At 43.0% G+C, this 25,435-nt stretch overlaps 2 protein-coding genes across 2 annotated transcripts; one reads left to right on the top strand and one right to left on the bottom strand.

Moving 5' to 3' along the window:
• The first annotated feature begins 1,152 nt into the window (after nt 1-1,152).
• On the top strand, nt 1,153-24,460 carry LOC116299650 (aarF domain-containing protein kinase 1-like). Its single transcript, XM_089040653.1, has 8 exons — nt 1,153-1,387; nt 2,138-2,221; nt 2,694-3,056; nt 3,421-3,579; nt 3,967-4,083; nt 5,040-5,186; nt 5,515-5,712; nt 22,943-24,460. Exons 1-8 carry the CDS (start codon nt 1,235-1,237, stop codon nt 23,291-23,293), a joined length of 1,572 nt encoding a protein of 523 aa, XP_088896779.1. The 5' UTR covers nt 1,153-1,234; the 3' UTR covers nt 23,294-24,460.
• Nucleotides 2,102-17,364, bottom strand: LOC116299651 (uncharacterized). Its single transcript, XM_089040654.1, has 4 exons — nt 5,784-17,364; nt 5,446-5,701; nt 5,031-5,123; nt 2,102-4,159 (listed from the first exon to the last, which is right to left on the bottom strand). Exon 1 carries the CDS (start codon nt 17,362-17,364, stop codon nt 16,138-16,140), a length of 1,227 nt encoding a protein of 408 aa, XP_088896780.1. The 3' UTR covers nt 2,102-4,159; nt 5,031-5,123; nt 5,446-5,701; nt 5,784-16,137.
• Nucleotides 24,461-25,435: the final 975 nt, after the last annotated feature.

The following is a 25,435-nucleotide window of genomic DNA, read 5'->3' as shown; positions in this document are numbered from 1 at the left end:
TGGGCAAGTCATTTAATTGTTTGTTTTTTGATGAGTCAACTTCGTAGAACTCAATTAGGGTGAAACAAAAGCATAAAGTAAAAAGAGTCTAATCCTTTAACAATAGGCAATTAGATCAGAACATTTTATTAGGATCAAACTTTGACGTAAAATATAGGATGTGGTGCAATTCCTAATTCTAAAAATAGATATGACGATATCCGTATTGCCTGTGAGTGGTGCAATTCTTACTTTAGACGGTAGTAAAAGAGTTGGGCATAAAATCTCAAAATCTTTAGTATTCAATATCTTATCGCGGTAGTAAGACAAAGGACAATGTCCGTAGAACTCAATTAGGATGAAACAAAAGCCTAAACTAAGCCTTTAAGGCTTTGAGATAGAAAAACTATATTTTATGAATAATTAGAAACTTTTATTAGGATTAAACTTTGACGTAAAATATAGGATGTGGTGCAATCCAGCCAACTAAGAATAAATATAACTGACCACCCCTCCCCCTACAGCACCTCACTTAGAATAGCTATGACGTCGACGTTATTACGGGCCCGGAGTAGGGTCTGGGGGAGAGCACCGGTTCGAACCGGTGGCACCTGATGTAGAACCGCCATTTCATATCTACTACTTCCTTCTTAAATGAAGTATGCAAAATATGGGAAAATACTACTGGAACAAAATCCGCAGAGGTATCCTTTCCGTCTACTCGATCCTTTAATGCTACAAGCCCTAAGAACATTTCTCTTCCTCGGGGTTGTTGAACAATCCACTGGTAATTCAAATTTACAGTTCTCGGTGTGAATAACAACATTTTGAGCATGAAAATACTTGAATTCCAAAGCAACAATCGCAATATTGTTTCTAATCATATAGAAATATACGCATGCCCTGTAGAGTCTTGACTACACCGCTGTGATTCAAGAGGCGAAAATACACATTGTCATAGAATAACGATATGTCAATAATGAATAATGAATATAATGGAATAGGGATAGGGAACTCGGAAAAATTTTTATTCTATTATTTTCATTAGTTCAAAATATTCTAATTCTCATCATACCAAACCATGTAGTTGGGGTTCCTGTGGAAGACTCTTGCGCATATCATCTAACAAGAACGCTGCTGATCCAATGTTACATAATAAACAGAGTAAGAAAACACATGTAACAGCTAGTAGTTTTTTGTCATCACTATAGTAGTCGTAGACTTTACTTGGCTATACAAATTCAATACTTAATAAATGACTTTGATTCGCAATGTCTTTGCATTGGCCAGTCCGGCAGTAGTCGTATTTTCGTCGTGTGCCTTATGTTCGGCTCCTGAACCAAAGTTCAAAGAGCAATCAAAGTTTTCTTCGAATGGTCTGGTCAGATGTGGACGTACCGTTTTGACTGTGAGTATTAGGAGTTTTTTTAGAAAATTTATGGTATTTTTGGGTGGATATAACATCTTCAACTCATTAAATTCAATTTATAAAAATAGTTTGATGTCTATTGCATTTGAAACCTTACTTTATTATAAGTTCCTCCCCTTGATAAAACTAAATGGATCTTCGAGAGGCAAAATGTAGTATTGACATTCCATTACTTCCTATACCACAGTACAATTTGTTTTAATAATACATACTTAAGTAAGTCACCTAAAACAAACCTCTAGGCTTATCTAAGTCAGGCAACTAACTCACAGATTAAGCCATGAAACAACCTCTGGAGTGATCAAAATCAACTAGTGCATGGGTAACTCACAGATGGAATTAGAATTTAGCTTATTAGTTTGGTAACCTCTTGCTCTCCTGGCAAGACATTTCAATTTAGGGAAGCACCGGTGGCGTGCGATGCTAATGCGCCACCTCTCACCAATGTGGTGCCGATCTCGATGTCGTATGTGAGTAGTGTTGTTTGTTTGTTCTCTCCTGTGCTTCAAGGGTTTTTCTCCAGGTTCCCCGGTTTTCCTCCGTCCTCAAAAATCTACTTCTTAATTCTAATTCAATCTTTGGGCTTTCACTTAGTTTGGAGCCTAGCTGCACTGTCTCATTGATCAGTTTTCCATATTTTACCCTTCCGATCATCCCTTTCCCATCCATTCCCTTGCCAACCACTCCTGGACATAGAAACAAAGGTAGTTTACTTTGACTTATGTACAGGTGATCTTGATAAGTTATGATTACAAAAAATCTCTATGGGGTGTAGAAAGAAATGGACCAGAATACAAACAGTTGATGTCAAAGGTGAGTAGCTGAACATTATTTGACTTTTTGACTTTTTAACAGTAGACCCCTTGCAGCACGTTGGATTGAAGCTCAATTTGGAGGACATAACAATAGTTTTTCATTTCTCTTGAGATTGAAATTCTTTTGTTTTGTCCCCCAAATTGAGCTGCTTTGACATCACATGCAAGGGGTCTATTAATTAAAGCCTAATGTTATATAGGGAATAGGCTACCTGTGTCATATATCTGGCTGCTAAGACTGGGACTAGGTCATCACATATTTTGCCATCATTCAATTTGAAGAACCGATAATAAAACTTTGAGAAATGGATAAATTACTATCTATGATCGAGAAATGAAATAAGATAACAACAAAGAAGTCACAAACTCTAAGTTAACAGCTGGGTATATATGACACACTCGGGTATATTTAGTGCAGGCTCTATGATTCAATATGCTGTATTAAATATGATATCTGCAAATATCTGCAGATTCACTGGTGTTCAGCAGCAAGACTCCGTGAATTGTGCTGTGCAAATGGTGGCATCTACATCAAAGGGGCACAATACATTGGTGCTCTAGACTTCTTATTACCCTATGAATATGTCAAGACTATGAAAGTATTTCACAGTGATGCCCCTCAAAGCACTTTAAAAGATGTGTACAAAGTCCTAGAAGAAGATCTTGGTCAGACACCATCAGAGTTGTTTTCTAGTTTTGATCCAGTCCCTCTGGGAACTGCATCGTTAGCGCAGGTGCACAAGGCCACAATGCATGATGGTAAAGTAGTGGCTGTCAAAGTCCAACATAAGGATATACAAGAACATGTCTCTGTGGATATATATACTATTGAGGTATTTTCCTTTTGAAAAAATTCAACTTTGTGCATAGAGGATAACACTGAAAGTAAGTTAACTGATGAATTTCTGGTCCTCTGTTAATGTCTGTGGTTAATTAGGGGCAGGACCGCCATTAACGTGGTCATCCGAGCCACATGAAGGTCTAATCATTTTCAGATATGATTACAAAGGCAGCACCTTCTCATCAGTTTTTTTAAGACCCTGAGTTTTGGTCCAGCCAAGGCTTGAACCATGACCTCCCACAGTAACAGACCAACACTCTTACCAACTGAGTCAACCAGTTGGCGGTTAAAGATATGGAGGGTTGTTGATTTCTATACATGCCTTCTCTTTAACACATTTTGGTTTTTCATTGCAGTTATTAACTAAAGCTGTATCATGGATATTTCCTGAATTTCGGTTTAAGTGGCTCATAGATGAGACCAAAAGAAATCTTCCATTGGAGATGGATTTTCTGCATGAAGGACGAAACTCTGAGAAGGTCACAAAAATGTTTAGTAACTGTAAATTCCTTAAGGTAAGTGAATCAATAATATGGGCTGGGAAAACTATCTAGTACAATAGGTTCAAAACTCTAAAAGAATCTGTTTTATTATAAGAAGATATAACTAGCTAAAAACTAGTGTGAGCTGCGTCAGTGTTTCTAATGAAACAGTAATGATAAAAAGGTAAATCATACACCGTGAAAAGATGAAAAAACATTGACGTTTTGGATGCTAGTCCTTCGTCGGAGTAAAAGAGAAAGAAGTGGTAGAAAGGAGTGTTTATATAATGAGAATAAGACAAAAGATTTGCATAGCTGGAAATAGTATTCAAGGGAGAAAAACCTGAAAACAGAGGCACCTAAACTGGTTTATGAATTAAAAAAAGGGTCTGACTATGGAGTTGATAATGATTCTTGTAGGTGCCCAAGGTATTGTGGAAACTGTCAAGCAAGCGAGTACTCATGATGGAGTTTTGTGAAGGTGGCAAAGTTGATGATCTGGAGTACATGAGAAAACATAACATCTCATCTGATGAGGTGAGTGGCTACATCTACAGGAATGGCGGAACCCACAAAATATTGGTTCTCTGTCATAGTTTTACAGCACATGCTTCTGCAATCAAACAAAACAGCGGTCAATATCACATAGCGTTATAATATAATATTTCAGTGCCCCCCAAAGATTTTCAGCTTCCACCGCCCCTGATCTAACTACCTTCAAATTTCATGCAACCTCTTGGCTGATCAAAGTCAGGGCACAGTCTGCATACCAGGCCCTTGTCCTGGGGACTGGGGAGGAGGAGGGGTAGGAATGCAGACTTACAAAATCCCCTAAGAGCCTACTACTGGTATGCAGGCTAAGCCAGGGCATGGATATTAACTCAGAGGCATATTTACCTAACTTTGAATTTTATGCAACCTCTGGATCGATGAAATTCAGAGGATGTAACATCACAAATCTAATTGAAAATTTGCACATTTGGTGGGAGGAAAACCCAGCAGAACCCAGAGAAAAAGCCTTGAATCAAGGGAAAGACTGTCAACCTCTACTCACATGTGATGCCGAGTTCAGAGATCATGTAGCCAATCAGTAGATGGGGCAATGTGATTGTTATTAGTAATACAGGTGCATTAGGTTTGATTAATTAATCATATTGTGTAATTAATTAATTATGGTGGTACTGCCGTTTGTATTACTACGCAGCTACCCCAGACACAAATCGAGTCGTGTAGTTTGCAATAGACTGCCATCAATCATTCATGTTGACGCCATTTATACACGTTTGGATCAGTGAGTTGGCTTTTCTATCAAACTTTCTCAGTCAGATATCACGAAAGAAAGTTCAGAAAGCGATTGCAAAGAGTTTGAGTACATCCAAGTAGAATGAGGTGTTTTATTGACGGCAGTCTATTGCAAACTACACAATGCGATTTGTGTCTGGGGTGGCCACGTAGTAATACAAACAGCGGTAAATTTACATTACCTTTCTTAGGTTTCCAAACGAATCGGTGAGCTATACAGTGAGATGATATTTGTGACTGGTTATGTGCACTGTGATCCTCACCCTGGAAATGTTCTGGTCAAGAAGGATTTGAATGATAAAGTAGAGATAGTCTTACTAGACCATGGTCTGTATCAGGTAATCTATCCTTCCCTTCCATCCCATTCCAACCAACCATTCATTTATACCTTCATCCATCCATCCATTCATCCATCCATCCATCCATCCGTCCATGCCTCCATCTATCCTTGCATCCTTTCATCCCTCCATCCATCCATCCATCCATGCATCTCTCCCTCCATCCATTTACATATATACATGCAGCCACCCGTCCATCTATTCATCTATCCCTCCCTCCATTTATTCACCCATCTATTCCCCCAGCAGTTGCACTTACTTTTGTCTTTATCTCTGACCAGAGTGAAATACCAGCTTTTCTCTCCCCCCCTTTTTTTTCATCCCACAGCAACTAAGTGATGATTTCCGTGTCAAATACTGTAAGTTATGGCAGTGTCTAATAGCATCAGATGTAGAGGGCATCAAGCAGTACAGTAACGAGATGGGAGTAGGAGATCTCTATGGATTATTTGCCTGTGTGTTGACATCACGTGCCTGGAGTGTAGTAACTTCTGGGATTGATGCCGGACCTATGACTGAAGAAGAAGTAAGTGTATCATAGTTTTAGTTTTGTCATGTTTTGAAACGATTAGGGCCTTAGGGCGTTTGACTAGTAACCTCAAACGACGCTCTCTTGAACAGCTCATGTAAGACACAGGCCAGTCAACAGTGTAACCTTCTAGTGTGACTGGTGTGACTGCAGTGGCCAGTCAATAGGTTGCTATCAATAGACGTCACTTCCGGTAATAGCTGCGTTTTTAATGCCTTGTAGAATCTTGAAGGTTGTTTTGATCTCTCATTAGTAGTATAGGGAATGGGGGTTCCAGCGCAATCTCAACACGGGCAAGATCCGTATCAAAAATCCACCTACGGACGACCCCCACTCCAAGTGTGGTTGAGGGCAACAGCGCACTTAAATATATTAGTCTATATATGGAGTGCGAAGAATGTAAGAGAACTTTTAAGAAAGAAGCGGATTTGAAAAAGCATTTGAAAATGAAGACGAAGTGTATGAGCAGTTATGATTGTGGATGTGGTAAGAAGTTTGAGACTAAGGTTAAATTGTTTTGGCATTGTCAGGACTGTGAGTACGACTACGACGACCTAAAAAGTGCTTGGTATTAGGTATAAAATATTTCCTATTATATAGATGGAATCCCAAAGCAACTTCAGCACGGTGTCAATACCCGGTAACGGTGAGATTGACGTTAGACAGTTTTGGCGTCAGTCAGAAAGGAAGGTTAAAAGGACTCTCCGAAAAGGTATAGAAGAATTAGGAGCCCTGAAAGCGAGCATAATGGTAGAAGTAAGTTTGTCAAAAGACGAGGTAATGACGACAGCAATGTTGCGATCAAAGTCGTTAGTGATATTAGAATCCACGAATCTGGATAGGTCACTCAGTGAAGCCTTAGAAGCAATAATGGAGTCGCTGTCTAACTACACGAAAGAAGGATCGGGTTGGACAGTAGAGGAGGTTGAAGGAATAGAGATAAGTATGGCCAGGTACGTACCCATACGAGGGGGGAGTTACGTACCGCTACCAACGTGGGTAGAAAGGAAGAAGGCTATTGTAAACGTGAAGAATGAAGACAATCGATGCTTTATGTGGGCAATCAGGTCTGCACTGTATCCAGCAGAGAAGGATCCCTGTAGGACAAGTAAGTATCCCACAGACGATTTAGAGTGGGATGGTGTGGAATTTCCCATGCAGTTGATAGACATCCCCATATTTGAGGAAATAAACGATCTAGCAATTAACGTTTACGGAGTCAGAGAGCGGACGATAGTACCGTTAGTTCTGTCAAAAAGTAAAGGAGAGCGTGTACATTTATTCTACCACGGCGGACACTACTCATGGGTTAAACACATTAGCAGACTATTCTACAGACATACTAAGCACAAAGGCAAAAAGTACTTCTGTGACTGCTGCTTGCTGTCATTTACATCCTTAAATACCCTAAAGAAACACGATGAGATCTGCCGCGGAGTCGAAGAAGTGGCGCAACGGATCCAGATGCCCACCAACAAAGAGCTTTCATACGCAGACCATCAAAAGCAGATGCAAGTGCCTTACGTGATATATGCAGACTTCGAAGCGTTGATAACTAAGGAAGAGCAGAAACGTGGCGCCACGAATAAGGTAGGATTACACGAGATCTGCTCCTTTGGTTACATAGTAGTCAGATCAGATGGTAAAGCAAACCCTCCTGTGATTTACCGAGGTAAGAACGCAGCTAATGAGTTTCTAGAAGCATTGCGAGAAGAGGAGGAAGAGATAAGAGAACAATTAAGACGTCCAAAGAAGATGGAATTTACCAAAGAGAACCAGGAGGCTTTTAACAAGGCAAAAAAATGCCACATTTGCCAACATACGCTTCTTCAGTTTGGAAGACGAGCCAAGAAAGCGTGGGATGAAGATGGAAAGTATCTAGGAGAAGCTCATTTTAAATGCGGGAAGTATGCTAAGAAAGGTGAGAAGTCGGGAAAGCCCTCCACGCACTGCATTCACTGCCACAAAGCATTTGTTGAGGATTTCTATGTGGATAAGGTTAGGGATCACTGCCACATCACGGGTAAATACAGAGGAGCGGCTCATTGGAAATGCAATATAAACTTCAAAGTAAATCCAGACATGGAGATTCCGGTGTTCTTTCACAACCTCCGCGGTTACGACTCCCATTTGCTACTACAAGGAACAGACGGCTCCGACGTCAAATGCATACCCAACAACAAAGAGCGCTACATGTCCGTAACTGTGGGTAAGCTAAAGTTCTTAGATTCGCAGCAGTTTATGGCGGACTCCTTAGCAAACCTCGTAAAGTATAACACCAACTTTCCCATTTCCAGTCAATATGGCGCGGAAAGGAAAGGAGTCTACCCATACGAATACATGGATTCCTGGGATCGATTCAAAGAGTCCCTACCACCCAAAGATCGCTTCTACAGCACCCTAAACGAGTCCGGCATAAAGGATGAGGAGTACCAGCATGCGTTAGACGTGTGGGAAAAGTACTCCTGTGAGAACATGGGGGACTACCACGACATCTACCTAAGGTCTGACGTAGTGCTGCTTGCAGATGTTTTCCAAAGCTTCAGAAAGATGGCTATGGAATATTACGGATTGGATCCCGCTAATTTCTACACGGCTCCTGGGCTCAGCTGGAGTGCTTTGTTAAAGAAGACAAATGCGCAGTTGGATCTCCTAACGGAGTACGACATGTATCGGTTTATGGAAGACGGTATTCGTGGCGGCGTATGCGGACCCAGCCGACGTTACGCCCGCGCAAACAACCCCTTAGTAGAGCACGACCCAGAGAAACCAACCACATACATTTACTACCTGGATGCGAATAACCTTTATGGTTGGGCAATGTCACAGTACCTACCTGTGAGAGACTTCGAATGGGATCCAGTGAAGCCGATAGACTTCTACATGCAGGTAGGAAAGGAGGAAGACAAGGGTTACGTCTTAGAAGTGGATCTGGAGTACCCAGAGCGCCTGCACGACGAACACAATGAGTTCCCCTTAGCACCAGAAGCGATAGAGATACCATTTAAGCAGCTAAGTCCGCTGCAAAAGCAAATGTGCCCTGGTTACAAACCGTACAGGAAACTAACTATGAACCTGATGGATAAGAAGAAGTATGTGGTACATTACCGCAACCTGCAGTTCTACGTGCGACACGGAATGCGCGTAGAGAAGATCCACAGAGTCCTAAAATTCACGCAGGAACCCTGGATGCGCCCCTACATTGACTTTAACACGCAAAAGCGTACCGCAGCGAAAAATGACTTCGAGAAAAACCTCTTCAAACTGATGAACAACAGCGTGTTCGGAAAGACAATGGAGAACATCCGCAAGCGCGTAAGCGTAAAAATAGTCAGCACCAAAGAGGAAGCAGAAGCATACGTGTCACAGCCAGGCTTCGTTAGATACGTAGAAATGCTGAACTTCTACGTGATTCACATGAAAAGGGCAAACCTCTTACTAAACAAGCCCGTTTACACAGGCTTTACGGTGCTGGATCTATCGAAGCTGCTTATGTACGAGTTCTACTACGATAAGCTTAAGCCAAAGTACGGAGACCGCTGTCGCCTCCTGTACACAGACACCGACTCCCTAATTCTAGAAGTGCAAACGGAAGACGTTTACAAAGACTGCCTCCCCGACATAGACGAGTACGACACCAGCGGTTACCCGAAGGAGCACTTCCTTTACTCTGCGAAGAATAAGAAGGTAATTGGGAAGATGAAAGACGAAATGTTAGGAAAACCCATAGTAGAGTACGTGGGTCTGAAACCAAAGATGTACAGCGTGCTAAAGTTAGACGGCGTAGAAAAGAAAGCTAAAGGCGTAAAAAAGTACGTGGTTAAGAAGGACATTACGCACGAGTCCTACCTCAACGTATTACGAACACGCAAGGAACAGCGGCATAAGATGAACAGCCTGCGCAGCTATGGTCATCAGATACATAACGTCACGCAGGAGAAGGTGTCACTGTCTGCATTTGACGGTAAGCGATGGATGTGTGATGACGGAGTGCATACGATAGCATTCGGACATCACACGATAAGCAGTTCTTCTTTGACGAACCCACGCGTGGGACCATCATGAAGATAATACAAGATGGGCTGGCCCTTCTTAGCTATCGCACTTCGGATCTGGTAAGTTTCCAAAGACCAATTAGGATCCGTAGCTCTTTTGGATCCTCCTTCTAATTCACCCGGCTCATAGAGATATCGAACCGTGACATTACCTAATCTTTTTTCATGGGGGAAGACCGCCCTCGAACTTCTGACGAAGGACTTGTGTTCCACGTGTTTCTTTTTTATGGCATCCCTGGGTTTCATTCCCGTAGCCCTGGCCGCCTCGTTGTTCAAAGCCGCGACGACCTGGGGGAGCCTCTGAGTCCATTCCCTGTTGCGTTTGGAGGGATCTTCCAGCTCTTTCCAATACTGGTACCCAAAGAGACGCTCGGCCAAGGTCTTATTAAATCTTTCGACGATGCTCTGACCCCTGTGGTACTCTGCTTTGGCTCTCCTAATTTTAGTGTCGTGGTCTTTCAGGGTCTTAGTAACCACGCCCATGAACTCTGTCCCCGCATCCACTTGCAGCAGCTTAGGCCATTTCAAGACGCGCTTATAAATCCTACCTAGGGCTTCTGCGACTTCCCCAGAATCCTTGCTGGTTATGGGTTCGGCGTCCTTATATCTGCTTGCGATATCAACTACGGTCAAAGCGTACCTATAGGTCTTCTTTCTCACCTTATCGTGCGGCAAGAAAAGCAAATCCGCCTGATGAACTTCATTGGGGGTATTTACGGTGAAGCTGGGCCTGGGAATGTACTTAGGCACGGGAAGATAAACCTGCCAGAGGGTTTGTTTTTTCAACCAGTTCTTAGCCGTTTCATCTGATACCCTGGCCGCGGTCGCGAGTTTCTTGATAGCTGACGCTCCTCTCCAATAGCCTTCCGGCCCATAGTAAATCCTTTTAAGTTTGTCCTCTACGCGGCCCATTATATGAATAGAATCGCGCTTCGCTTGATTCAAGCGAAGGATAAAACAAGATTGATCTTACGTCCGTTAAAATCCACCGTCTTTCCGTCCACTTTAATGGTGATGTTTATGCTTTCTACCAAATTAGACAAGTCATAGCTCAAAGAAATGGGAGTGTATTCTACTGGGTCAAATGGATTACCTTGGGGCAGAAACTTGGACATAAGAGAAGACTTTTCTCCATTGTTGTAACTATGGACCAAGTCGCAATAGACTTCATAAGAGGATGCGACTTTCCATTTCACATCATATGTACTGCCGCTATTTATCGTGGTACTAGTAAGGCCCAGGAGTTCTACCAATGAACTGTCCTTTAAATTAGCGCTTCCACTATTTTTCTTGAATTTCATTTCATGGGGTAATCCTGTGGTAAGAGTATATCCATGCTTTGCTAGCTCCTTAGCCAGTGTTATAGGGGTGTAATGGGAATCTGGTATTTTTGGCTTGGCGCCGGAAGTTCCGATGACAAAGCCATTAATTAAATTATACCAAGAATTGTACAAAGAGCAACTAACCAACCGAACCCTTTCCGCGCGGATGGGAGGATTCAGATAAGTAGTAAAGTTATTCTTGTCGCTTTCCAAAAAGACGATCATATATTTCAGGAAACACAGTTCCCTTCGTTAGAGCAGATACGCCAAAGCCACGCCTCCCGCCAGCCCTGCGACTCCTACAAAGACCAATTCATTGTCTTTTTGTTTCTTAGAAGGCTGGTAGTAATTCTTGAACTGAGGCTTTCTTAACCCCGTTAATGCCGCAGGGTGCGCCTGCGCATAGAGCTTAAAGGCGTAGTCTGTATTTTCAAAGTTCTTATCCGCCTGCATTTTGTCTTGGTAGTTCTTGTCCAACCAATCCCTGTAAGCTTGTCTTTTTTCATTCCAAGCCGCCACGTCTCGCTGATATTTCTCCAGCGCTAAGTCGTGTCTCTTCCTTTCGGCGGCTAAATCTCCGCTGCGATCACCTCTAACTAATCTATCTAAATACTGACCACCATAATTAGCTCCAGTGAATGCTAAAGCTGCAATAACTCCACCTGCGACTAGGCTAACCATTTATACATTAGGTAGGTACTTTTCCTTCCGTAGGTAATCCTTTACCATGATAGCCCCGCCAACGGCAGCGGTCATCTTAGCAAAATTAGCGAAGCTCTTGCTTGGGTCTTCAGTAAAGTCTTCTTTGAGCACTTTCTTACCTACCCAACCAATACCCGCAACGATGGAAGTAATGATAGCTGCCTCTTCAACAGTTTTCAATAACGCGGTCGACATTATATTACAAAGCGAGAAGGAAAATCTAGGTCGCCACGGGTGATAAATCTACTCCATTTCAGGGATCTTACTTTTTCTAACAGCCGGTTCCACACGTGCGTGATATGTTGCGGCCTCCCACTTTACTTTTGGCTTCGTAGCCCGCCATTGTAAGTAGAGGCTGCCTGCTGCTATAGCGACTCCTAACGCGCCAATGACGTATCCCGGATTAATAAAGGATTCCTCTTCTTTTTCCTCCACCTTTTCTTCTTTTTTGGCTTTGTTCTTCTTATTCATCTCCGCGAGCTTCTTTCCGGCAGCGACTCTGCCCGGAGATTTAGCCTTGGTAATCTTCTGCTCCTCTTGGGGCTGCTCTACCTTCGACTCTGGTTCCATTTATATCTAAGGACTTGAAGGACTTGATAAGTACTTGAGAAGGACTTGATAAGTACTTGAGAAGGACTTAAGGACGACTTGGAAATAACCTGGGCGCGACCTGACCAAGTACTTAAGGACGACTTGACTAAGTACTTGAGGCGACTTGATCAGGTACCTCAGTAAGTGCTGCCTGGAAGACCTTTTCGACTTCTCTGTCCTTCTTGAAGTCCTTCCAAGATGTTCCGAAGGAACCTAGTACCTCCTTCAAGTCGACGTGCTGAGCTACGTGAAGTGCCGCAGAGGCGACTGCCATTAACTTACCGCACTTCAAAGACAACCACCCACAGGTTATCTTAAGTTCTTGGGTGATGACATAGTCATCTCTTATGTCCTTCCGCAGTTGCTCCACGTCGTCTATGGGCAGCGCAAATCCAAGCAATTTAGTCGCAAGTCGGATAGCGGAGTCTGCGACGGCGTCCGTGGTCTTACTTGCGAGGGCAGCCTCGTACCTCTTATGGAACTTCTTAACCTCCTCTTCTGACAACTCGTTAACTTGCTCATGGGTAAGTTCCTTGCCTATCATTTCTTTGCACTTCCCCGAAGACACAAGGATGTTAAGTTGTTCCTTGAGGTTACTTTCATCTAACTGTGTGGGGACTTCATCTAAGAGCTGCTCAATGTTCATATATGTTAACATCATACGGAAACCTCAAAGAGAAAATCATTTTGGAATGTTGGCGTGTTCTTAAATGCCGCATGTATTCGTGTAACTGTTCCTTGCTTATCTCACCGCCGTAGTCGCTTAAAATGGTTTCCAGGTCAGACTTGCTCGGAGTATAAAATACGACCAGGGAGCCTATGTTTTCCCTGAAGGGTTTAGAGACACTGGTAAGCTGCTGCGAGAGCAACCAAACGCTGATATTGTCATGCCTGCCGCTGAAAGCGAGCTTCACTAATTCGGAGGTGCGCTTTTTTACGTCGTCCCCGCAGGCAATGTCATCCAATATGAGTAAAGTCTGCGTATCTTTAGGGAATTGCTTATGCCAGAACTTCAAATGGCTGGATAACTCGTTAGGGTCTAAGATATCTACAAAGAAGTCGTCATCATTCCTACCTATGCCTTCCCAGGTGCGGTTATTCACGTAGGTGGGACAAAGCAGCACTATGTAGTCAAAGCGGTATCTAAAGGGTCCTAATAGCTGCTCCACGATGAACTGGGTCTTTCCGCAGCCGGTGGGTCCTACTATCAGAGCGTTACAAGGTATGTGATCTGGGTTCATATATAGATGGACCCAGTGGAAGCAGTAAGAAGGATTGCCGCCGACGCAAAAGATAAAAGAGACACCATAGAAATGCAAAGGGAGGAGATAGCCCGGTTAAAAGAGCGCGTACAGGAATTGTACGATGAAATGTGTGGTCTGAAGCGCGCGGAACGGTTTGGTGCGCTTTTGACAATGGCGACGTGGGCTAAGGAGTCCATTAAGGACTTCATTCGATATCCCCCATAGATATATGGACTGCATTACGTGCGAACTACCTGCTGACTGCATAATCCCTCCCAAAACACCGATACCCAAACCGTGTAAAAAATACACCTGCCGTCACTGTAATAAGGTATTCTCTGAAGAAGACTTCGTTGGACATTGGTGTCCCGCGGATACTAAAGCACAAAGGACTTTAGACGACGCTCGAGAAGAGTAAGAGGTCGCAAAGAAGATCTTACTAAGCCCCGGCAAGGGGAATTAGCATAGGTCTTTCTTTTTTATTGTTATTTTGTTAAATGCTGCAAAGAGGTCTCAAGTAAGGACCTATTTTTTATTGTTATTTTGTTAAATCATCGTAATCGAAGAATGGTTAACATGATTATCTTTTTGCTGGTTTCAACGATGAGAAAGAATGATACCTCATCTTTTAATGGGGGCTTAACAAAATAACAAGAAATAATAGACCCTATCCTAAAACCCTCTTTGCAGCATTTAACAAAATAACAAGAAATAATAGACCCTATCCTAAAACCCTCTTACAGGGTTTAACAATTTAACAATAAAAAATAAGGTATATATAATGAAGTGCGTGCAATGTGATAGAGCTTTTAGTAGCAAGCAGCGACTGCAATACCATCTTTCCAAGAAAGTCTGTCAGAAGACCATCAGCACTGTTTGCGGTGACTGCGGTAAGGAACTCTCCACAGTACAGGCCCTACGATATCACCGCGAGCATAGAGTCTGCCTTAAAGGTCATTGCCGCCGATGCGATGAACCCCTCTTTGAAGAGAACTGGCATAAATACCGCTGCCGGCGTTACCACCTCGAAGAAGTCGTCTGTGAAACCCACGGCGATTTAGCGGGGCGATGTTGCCCCCTTGAAACCAGCCGGGCGCTCACGCGACATAAGAAGGAAATAGACCAAGATTTCGTATGCTTTGACGACTACGAAGGAGTAAAATGGGAGAACCGAGAACATTGGGACGGCATCTGCGATAAATGTGGTTGTCAACGCAGCGGTCAGCATATTTGGTGTTGCCTGTATGACGGTCCCAAGCCTTTAGACCATTACCTGGCGATACGAAAGGCTTGGAAAAATGAGGAAGATATATGATTCCTCAAATCGCAGCGTTCATAGGGGGAGCCTTGATTACCGTATCCGCTTACCAGATAACAGAAAAAATGAGGTCCGCCGAAGCAGACCAATATCTAATCAATCACATAATGGATTAGCTTCCGGGCGACGTTCGATGTCAAACTTCCATCGACCGTTAACCTTACCATAGCTACGTATGTGAGTGTACTCTTCGCCTTGCAGTACGTACCGTACGCAGTCGGGAGCCCATAAACTGTACTCTTGGCTGCCGTCTAAGAGGACCAACCTTAAACGGTTAATGTCCTCGAAGACGACGTAATTTTTTATTTCGTATGAAATGCCATGTAGCAAGTCGCGCCAGTGAGTTTGTTCAAGAATCATTATATCTATGAAATATCTTTTGGTGCGTGCTTAAGGTCTCATGCGATTTGAAAGCCTTAACACACCAAGGGCAAGGTATGCGAATGCCGTCGACGTAACGGTCGATTTCCATGCAGATCAGATCGTAATCGTTGCTTACCATCGTTAAGTATCCATTCATTTCATATTGCGCCAATACCGCTTTTTGTTTGTCGGACAATACGCCGTTACCCTTTGGCGTCTTCAGTTCCAGACAGAACCCATTGTATTTCTTATGGGAGTTAAGGATTAGGATGTCGGGTTGACCTGCCTGGTAGCCCTTTTGCCAGCACTTTATCCTTTTACTGCTGGTATCTTGCAATTCCCCGAGTCCAGGTGCTAATATCAGCGTAGGGTAAAACCTGCGTATCTTATCGATGACCTTCTTCTGTAAGTCGAACTCAGTCTCGATTTTGATGATCAACTTATTTGGACTATCCAACGAGTATTTCCCCTTTTTCCTTAATGTAGGTAGAACGTCTTCAAAGACCCAATCTTGGAACGACTCTGCCGTTGGCAGTTTGGAGCTGAATATCAATTGATACAAACCAGCCTCCGTCACATACAGGGATTGCGGGTGTAAACCAGAAGGGAGGCGATTCACCTCCAACTCGTTAAGTCTCTTCTTATGCTTGTCCCGCACGTGGACTTTAATAGCATCTTTGGTGTCTGCATAACCTAATGCCTTTGCTACCTCCTTTGCTTTAAAGTACAGCTTGTCGCTTTGCACTATGCATTGCAGTTTAGTTTCATTGTTTTCGAATACGCGGAGCATATTATACGTAAGGGATATTTTTTATCCTTTCGCGAGCCTAGTAGGCAGCGCTCTTTAGCTGATTCATTTCTACACTCAGTTGCGCGTCTGAGACTACGAAGATATATGCGTTGATCTTAGTAGTGTCGCTGGCGTCTTTGGTGCGCTTGATCTCCAACGTAATACCGTCCTGGGTATTTACCAGCCGCAATCCCTGTCCATGTAGGTCTTCGTCGTTCGTCGTGCGCATGTCGATCCACAGCGCGTACTTATCCTTAAAGAATTCCTTTGGGTCAATTTGGTCGCCAAACTTACGCGCGACTTCCCGGTACATATCCGCGGGCTTTATCCCTTGTGAGTAAACCTTATTAGGCACTCCGTTAATGCTAACGCCTACGTTAGTGATGTTAGGATTAAAGAACGCCTCAGAGTCACGCAATCCTGCCGTGTATGTCTTTGCGAACAGCAACATTATCCCTGTAAGGCTGCGCCTGGGAAGGTTAATGCTTTGGTTGATGACCTCTTCGACGTTATTTGTAAAGCTGAACGTCTTGTACATCACGACGTGATCGTAAAGGAAAGCCTTCCCGGAGCTGTATTCCATACCGGCGCTACGGGCTAAGTCTTCGCTGTATACCGTTTCATACTGCAGCTCTAAGTTAGTAACGGAGTATGGGTGGACGGCTGAGGAACTTACGTCCTTTCCCTGTAGGATGTTCGTAGTGTCTGCTAGGGTTACTTCGAACTGCAGCTCGCTTAGCTGCCTTGGGTAGTATGCACCGTGGTTCGCGATAACTTCGAAATCTAATGGAACGACATATTTAGTACCATAAGCCGTCTTTATTTCGTCTTCTCCTGAGGCGCCAGAGGTTGCGCTTCTTACCTTGCGTATAGCATCATTGGCGATTCCCTGCTCTATCCTTTGCGCGCGGTCAAATGCAGTCAACCATAAGTCTTTGTACGTGGTATACAAATCATACCTATTTAAGTCCAAGAGGGATTCCCCTGCGAACTTCACCCGCATCTTTGAGACAATGTTGCGGCCAAGGTCGTTGACAACGTGACGCGCGTCCGCAGTGTTTGGTTGTATTGCTAGGTCAAACCTTAGCGCCAGGGTGCCAGGAACCAACACTAGGTTATCCGTTAGGCGGGGCACGCCTACGTACAGCGTTTCTCCAGGTTTAGCGCTGCTGGGGGTAAAGGTGACCCGGTGAAAGGTGCGTTCTGCTTTCAGTCCGCCAACCTGCTTAGGTAATATGTTGGGGTTTAACTTTGAGCTTATCATATATAATGGAAGTAGAAGGAACAGACTTCGACCCCACCACTGAAGAAGGTCAAGTAGATATTAACGACGACGAATACGACGCATGGACTAAAGGCGCGGAAACCGACCCCCTAATCTACGACATGGCTCTAGAAAACAAGTATGGTAATAGATGGAAAAGCTTCAAGGCCGCCTTGAATCGCATGTGGCAATCGAAAAACCACGGCAGCCCCGTCCCTGAGTACTTGGAGCTTCAAAACATAGAGCAGCCTGAGGCAGCCGCGCGGGAAACTGTAGAGTGGGCAACGCGAGAGTTAAGGATGCGTCATCCCCACATTGACACTGACGCGATAAGACTCACAGAAAAAGGAAACAAAGTCCTCATAAGCGTCAGAGACCTGAGACAACCCGACAAAGACCGCTGGACGAAACCACAGCTCCTTTTTGACGAAAATGGCTCGATCAAGGTTAACGTGGCAAGATTAAGGGGCTTTCAAGAGGCCGCCCGAAGCATGTTAGAAGGTATGGAAGCATTGAATGAAAGGATTGCGCTAGAAAAACACGCTATCGAACTGCAAAAAACGTTAATGGAAAGGGAAACAGAGTATGAAAAACAAATACAACAGCTAACCGATGCTCAAAAGAAAGAAATCAAGGGTAAAAACGAAGTCATGCTACGATTCAAGCGAGAAGCTGAAACGGCTTTAGACGAAAGAGACCAAGCCAGACAAGCCTTCAATCTTGCTATGAAAGACCTGGATATCAATAATGAGGAAGCTAAGGACTTACGGACCGCCATAACTAGGTCTTTAGAGGAACGGCGGCAGTTGGTTGCCGAAATTAACACTAAGGAAGAACAAATCCGGCAAAGAGATCAGGCCGTCGAAGACCTGGAGGGGCAAATAGAGCGACAGCAGGAAATAATCAACGACCAAACCCGCCCCGAAGAGGAAAGGGAAGCAGCTCAAAAGGAAGTGGAGGCCCTCGAGGTACGCCTTGCGGAATTACAGGCGCAAAAGGAAAACCTGGAAAGAGAATTGGGGCTTACCACCAAGGAAAAGGTAAAAAGAGCCCTTTTGAAGTATGGCGTTCCGCTGGCATTTGCGGTCGCTATTAGCACCGTAGTAGGAGTTATCCTATCCGCGCTTAAGGCTACAGGCGCAGGCGTAAAGAAATTAGGCAATGGGCTGGCGGACTTGGGAAAAAAGATGGCAGCCGGTCTTCCTGGGCTGCTGGGTTCGGTTGTTTCCTTGGCACTTAGGGCCGGCGGAGAACTGCTAAAGTTCGTGGGGAATAACGTTTGGATCTTGGTCGTCGCTATTGGAGTGGTACTCCTGAAGAAGATTCAGGGTTAATCTTATCTGGGTACGTTACTGGGGGCTTATCCTTGTCGGGTACCCGAGGCGTTCTCGGCTTGGGATAAGTAAAGATAGTATTCGCGCCGCCTCGATAATGCGGAACTAACGGCAGCACGCTCATGGTGCTAATGGGTTTGTGGTTCCAGGCGGCATCGTCGTTTTTATACACACCATTTATCACTACATAACCAAAGTTTGATCCGTCGCTGGTAACGTCGTCAGGAAACACCTGCGGCTTAGCATACTTACAGTTAACTACCACGTGAAACGTAACTGGTGTTAGGTTTTCACCGCTAAACTTGTTTGGCTCCATCGAAAAGTGAGCTACTCTCCTATTGCTCGAGGAAGTTCGATAGGGAGTTAAAGGCTCGTTATTCTCATCAACAAGCCTAAACCCCACGTTTGCGCTTACCAACGTACCAACGTTAATGGTGCAAACGACTAACGCAGGACCTCCAACTTCAACCCACATCCCCACATCGAACCACTCATGTTTGTTGTAACTCTCTGACCCTAGGTAGTGGAGGTAACGCATTTCGCTTAAATGTGGATTCATATATTTAAAGGCTAAGCACCGTAAGAGTGCTAATTGTCATGTGATTATAAGCCTTATTTCTCTGATCTTCTATGCTATTTATGCAAACGCTCCCGGTGTCGTCTACGCGTATCTGCAGCTTTACCTCCCCATGGCAATCGGCAACCATGTGTAAAGTCCAAACCGATAAATTTTCAGCGCTACTCGTCGGTGGTTCTGCGGAAAAGTGTGCTGGCTCCCTGTTGTTCGTCTTCGCGCGCATTGGCCGTAGTGCGCCGTTAACATCACAAAATCGAAACCCAATGTTAGCATGACTCGCGGAACCGAGGCAAATGCTACAAAGGATTAACTTCTTCCCTGAGTAGTTCAAATTCACGGACATGCCCGTGACATCAACCCAAGATGCTTGGGTGTATTTTTTCTCGCCTGTGTAAGTCGTATAAACGCAATCTACTCCAGCTACGTAGGGGTTGTTCATCGCCATATATAATAACTCAGACCAACACCCGCGGCTGCTAAGCCGGCTTTTAGTAAGTTATGGTCGTATTCCTCGGGTATCGTAGGCATAACATGGGCCTTCTTTGATGGTTTCTTAACTACGGGTAGCTTCGCTTCGTGTGACTTTTTTGGCTTCTCTACGAAGTGAGGAATGTTCCTAAGAGTGTCAGAGTTCACGTCATTCACCCCAAACTTCATATCCTTAGTAGCTCGCTGCAGCTTGTTGTTATAACCCACAACGGAATTGGTGTTAATAACCAAATTACTTGGCATTAACCAACAACCAGGCGACAAAGCGTAATCCAGTCGCACTTTAGACTGCTGCACCGCTAATTGATATCTCTGCACCGATTTAGATATGTCATTTTCTATTATTGCAGACTCAAATAAAGTTAGGAATTCTTGTTGCGTTTCCTGTGAAGCGCCTTGGGATCCAACAATGGGGTTGCGGGTATTTACCTGCGCTCCCAGGATGCAGTACACGAATGCTTCTATGCTACGGTTAATCCTGGCTAGGTTTCTTAGACCTTTTCCTTTCATTAACACGAACGGATCCCAAGTGCCGGGGTAGTTTGTTTGAATTCTAGTAATTAATGAATTATTGCCCTTATCACCACCCATATCGCTAAACTCTAACTCATTACTTGGGTATTCCTGATGTCCGTAGTCGGCTGGCTTCTCACCATTGACACCCCAAACATAAACTATGCCTAGTCCATGCGTCTTACCCTCCTTATAACGAAAGTCTTCTTGCTGTGGTTTGAACTCATTAATTAACCTTTCCAGGGCTGCGGCGTCATATCGGTTATTCATTGGATTAAATGCCTTATCTCCCGGTAGGGGTACGTTAAGCTCCTTCAACAACCTCCTTACCGTAAAGGCAACGTGAAACTGCATAATTGGAATGTGAAACATGTCCGCGGCAACACCACAACCTTTAGTGGCAGCCCAAATAGCAAAGTCTAACTGCTGCGGCCAATACCGCATATTGGGCCCTGCTAACCATTCCCTGGCCTCTTTACCCGACGTATGCTTCAACATCGTATTCTTATAGATATTTCTTAGTATTACGTTAAATGATTGTTTACCCACTGAAATCTTCAGGTGCGTTACCAGCTTTTCGAAGTTGTTTACACCACCTTCAGCATCGTAAAATGGGTAATCTTCCGTGGTTAATAATAGATTCCTTGGAAAATTAGGTGCTTTATAAACGGGCTTATGAACGGGTGTTTTTGGGTGTAATTTTTCCAATCCCTCTTCCAAATCCTTATTGCTGTAAACTAAGTCATCATACTCTTTGAAGTAAATCCCGTCAGATCTGCTTTCAAACTTCGAGGTTACTGCTTTGGGATACAATTTCTTAAATGCTTCCCAATTCCAGTGGCTGTTATGTGGTTGCTCCTCTATGTTATTTCCAAAAGCGTCGTACATTAGTATATAATGGATGTTATACCATCAGCACCTCCGCTTTATCCTGATTTACCTAGGGAGGGACCTAACGAATTAAACGCCGAGAACTTCCGCTTGAATAAGGCAAATCTAATCCTCGCTTACTTGGAAGGGCAGACAAAACACTATGAGGAGGTCAGGAAGAAATACGTCAGAGCCCGGAGTACGCTACATAAGATTGCGATAACTTCAGGATCCATATCTGTTGTGTTAACGGGCTCCGGCGTTGCTACTTCGCTTACTGGGCCGGGAATAATCGTTGGAGTTCCTTTGGCCGGCGTTGGGGCAACCTGTGGTATCATTTCGGCTTTTGCTACGGGTATTATGAAACAGTTGTCAAGCAAAATATCCAAGCATGACACGACAATAGCTCTGTCAAGGGCTAAAGTAAATACTATCGCTGACCTCGTCTCAAAGGCTTTGCGTGACAGAAAGATAGACGACGTAGAATTCTCGCTTATCTTAGCTGAAGAGGAAAAGTACGAGAAACTAAAGTCGGACATAAGGAATAAAAAAACAGTCGTAAAAGATCTTTCCGAGGAATCTCGCAAAAAGATCTACCAGGAGGCAAAAGAAGAGCTTCAAAGAAAGCTTGCTCAGTAAACATCTGCTTCGAAAAGAGCGTGACGGGATTCTATTTACATATTGAACGTCAGTCTAGAAATTACGCGTAATATAAATTCAGTGAATTATTACGCGTAATATAAATTCAGTGAATTATTACGCGTAATACGAATTATTTGGCGAATTATTACGCGTAATATGAATCATTTAGCGAATTATTACGCGTAATATAAATTATTTGCATAACCTTATTTGGCAAATTATTACGCGTAATATAAATTCATCGTATGAATTACGCGTAATATGTTATTGTCGCCTCGGAATCCATCCTAACAGGGGGTGGTTGGGGTCTATTTTGTAAAATATTTCGTAAATTACGTCAGGATAATAAGGAATATCCTTATCCGGCCGACAAAACATCCACTCGGCTCTGCTCATATCAGAAACCTCGGGAATAGACTTACCGGTAATTTCAGACAAAAGATAGGGAATAGCTTTGTAATATTTCCCTAGTTTTAATTTTTTCAGCGTTTTCCGTAGACTTTGCGGGGTTGGCTCTTCTAAGTGGTTTATAATTCTTTCCATTACTTCGTCGTCTAAATATACCGGCCGTTGACCTTGAATGTGACTCATCCAGTCTCTGAAGTATTTTATTCTTTTGTATGGCGTCTTCTTACGACCTCCGTTGGAATAATATTGTTCCCTGGTAGCACAAGGCACGGCATTACGAATATTTTTACCGCACTCGTAACACTGTGCTGACGTGTCGTCTTCTATTTGCATTTTCTTACCACAACAAATATACTTATTTGGTGGTGGGGTAACAAACTTGGGTTTCAAGCACTTTACACAGAAATCATAAGCAAACTCTTTACATTCTTCGCACTCCATATATAGACTAATATATTTAAGTGCGCTGTTGCCCCCAACCACACTAGGAGTGGGGATTGTCCGTAGGTGGATTTTTGACACGGGTCTTGCCCGTGTTGAGATTGCGCTGGAACCCCCATTCCCTATACTACTCTCATTTTCTGGTTTCATGTCGTAGAAATAGTCAAATACGATACTTTTAGGACTTATTTTGACATGTTTTGACTGAACATCCACTAGTTGCCCCCCAGTCAACTCCAAAAAGTCACGTGATTGATAGTAAGCAATAGTAATAACCCTGTGGTTTGAATGTTTGTTATTACAGGCTGAAGAAATCAAACAAGGTGTAACAACTTACATTTCTCAGATCTCGGACCTTCTAGAAAGAGTCCCACGACAATTATTACTAATACTAAAGACCAATGATCTTCTTCGAAGCATAGACCATCAACTCAAGACAAGCGCTGCCGCCAAATCTTTTGTGACCATGTCGAGGTGTTGTATAAGAGCCGTTACTAGGCAACAGCTGGGAGAATGTACCACGTGGCAATGTTGGATGAGGACGCATGCTTCATCTTTTCTGGGACATTTTAGGATTTCTTTGTACCAGTTTTACGTATCCACGTACGCGAGGAATTTACTATATTTCTTATCTTTTTTCAAATTAACTAGCTGAAACATATTTAGGTTTTAGGTACTCCCCCTCGTTCCCAGTGCGTTTTCTTTTACTTCGATGGAAATGGAAGAAAATTCCTGGGAGGGGTGGTGATGTATTCACATAGAAATTCATTTATTCGGGTTGTTTGCTGGCAATTCAACTCAATTGGAAATTTTACATTATTATTATTATTATTCTATCGTTTTATCAATATCTCTGATTATCAGAATACCTCAATTGCATTCAATTCCGAAACAGTCACGATTCAATTCCGAAAAATCTCGATTAGTATATGTAATAGGACTCCATGCTGTTAAGAAATAATTGGACGAGGAAAATTCCCAAGACTGACACAAATTGGATGAGCCTGTAGGCCGAGTCCAATTTGGCAGTAAGAGGAATTTTTTGAGTCTAATTATTTCTTGATTGGGGAGCATGAAATCCCATTACCTATTAATTATATAGCTGCCTAATTAACCCCATATCAACAAGACTGTCCGATTAAGAAAATAATTGGACAGTTACCTATATGGGATTAATTCACCATTTTCCATACATTGGTTCACTGGTCAAACACAAAGCGCTCAAGGGAGGCGCCAAGGTACTTTCAAAGGATTATTCAAATTTGAACCTTGCAACCTCGACTGAATGCTTTGTGTTTGACCAGTGAACCGATGTATGGAAAATGGTGAATGAGAAACTGTATAATTATTGAATTGTATTGTGTAATCAATTCCGAAAAACACTCGATTAAATTCAGAATCAATCGCGAATCCATTCCGAACAAAAGCTTGATGCAATTCCGAATCATTCTCGATTCATTTCCGAATCGATCTCAAAACAACTGTTGAGTTGTTATATCGTCGTTTCTTTTCTATATTATATATATTTCGAATTCAAATATTTTTGCTAATTGGGGGAAATATTGAAAAAGGCTGATTACTCAGTAAAGAAAAGACACGAAAAGGTCACGTGACCTACCATCTCGAAAGGTCTTGCTACCCAACACATTTTCCATTCAAATCCTTATAAAATGGTATTCGATTTTATATCTAGTCACATTCTTCCGGTAGTCGACATTAGAAGTAGAACAGGGTAAAAGCTAATATGATGATGGAAATAAGCCTGCAAACAAGGAAAATGGTCTATTTGATTGCTATTCAAATTAAACACAACTTGCCTTGATATTATTCGCGTTGAAAAACCTAGCCTGGCTTTTCTTTTAATTTCCCTCTCGTTTTTTCTTGTTTCTTTTCTTTTTTGTATTTTTTTAAATCCTTTCTTCCCCCCCCCCCCCCCCCCCCCCCTTTCCATTATTAAGGGCACCACAATGGCCGCCAAGCTTTTGTCTTTTAACTCTCTTGGAAATGCTTGCAACCCATCAATAGAAAAAAACCCTAAGGGAATAAAAGTAAAAGTTTCTCACTGATCGTTCTGGATAGTCTTTTTAGTCTATATAGGAAAACATTCCACTTGGTATCACAATGTTTTGCGAAATTATTTTGTTTTGATTTCTTTCTTTTTTCTTTTCTCTTTTTCCTTTCTTCATTTATTATCATTATTTTTTTGGTTTTTATTTTCCTGGTTTGGTTTTGTTTTCAAAGGCGGTTTGTCTAGATCTGTTTTGTGATATTTGAAATGATTTTACACTAAGTTCTAAGAATATCTATTGACGCACACTGAAATGAGACAGTCCACCCACTCAGACAAGCAGGTATTATTCAGAGATAGATACCTCAAGTGATACGAAGACATAGAGATCTGTCTTGGTGTAGTGGGACTTTTTGAAGTGTTAAACTCGTGCATGCTATCACAAGGGCCAACGCTCAACGGCCTCACTTTAAATGAATAAATAAATTGGCGGAAATTCTTGTATAGCGCATGATAATACGTGCATCCCAACGCGCTTCACAAACTTTACTTTCAGTGAAGAACTACGGGCTGTTGCGCAACTTGCAAGCCGCTAAAAATACCAGAAATACAAAGAAATTTTTACATGTCTATATGCGAATATAATACACATTTTGGAGTACCCAAAATCCTTTTCGGTCTTAGCTTCGATGATATGACCTTCTCGAACCCAACTACGTTTTTTCAATTGGGTGTATACACCTATTTCAGTAAACGTTGTCATCGTCAAAGGCAATACGCGATAGGTCA

This window comes from Actinia tenebrosa, unplaced genomic scaffold, assembly GCF_029948245.1.
Source record: "Actinia tenebrosa isolate PJP-AT-01 unplaced genomic scaffold, QUT_ActTen_1.0 PGA_scaffold8__29_contigs__length_14323225, whole genome shotgun sequence".
NCBI classification, from domain to species: Eukaryota; Metazoa; Cnidaria; class Anthozoa; order Actiniaria; family Actiniidae; genus Actinia; species Actinia tenebrosa.
Note: the sequence above shows the minus strand (reverse complement) of the source record. Positions and strands in the feature narration are given on the sequence as shown.

What these genes read in the sequence shown, in the direction of transcription:
- LOC116299651 (XM_089040654.1), bottom strand. Translation starts at nt 17,364, where the DNA reads ATGATAAGCTCAAAGTTAAACCCCAACATATTACCTAAGCAGGTTGGC.
- LOC116299650 (XM_089040653.1), top strand. Translation starts at nt 1,235, where the DNA reads ATGACTTTGATTCGCAATGTCTTTGCATTGGCCAGTCCGGCAGTAGTC. An exon ending in ACAAACAGTTGATGTCAAAG is followed by an intron (nt 2,222 to 2,693) that starts GTGAGTAGCTGA and finishes AAATATCTGCAG; the next exon opens with ATTCACTGGTGTTCAGCAGC. An exon ending in ATAACATCTCATCTGATGAG is followed by an intron (nt 4,084 to 5,039) that starts GTGAGTGGCTAC and finishes TACCTTTCTTAG; the next exon opens with GTTTCCAAACGAATCGGTGA.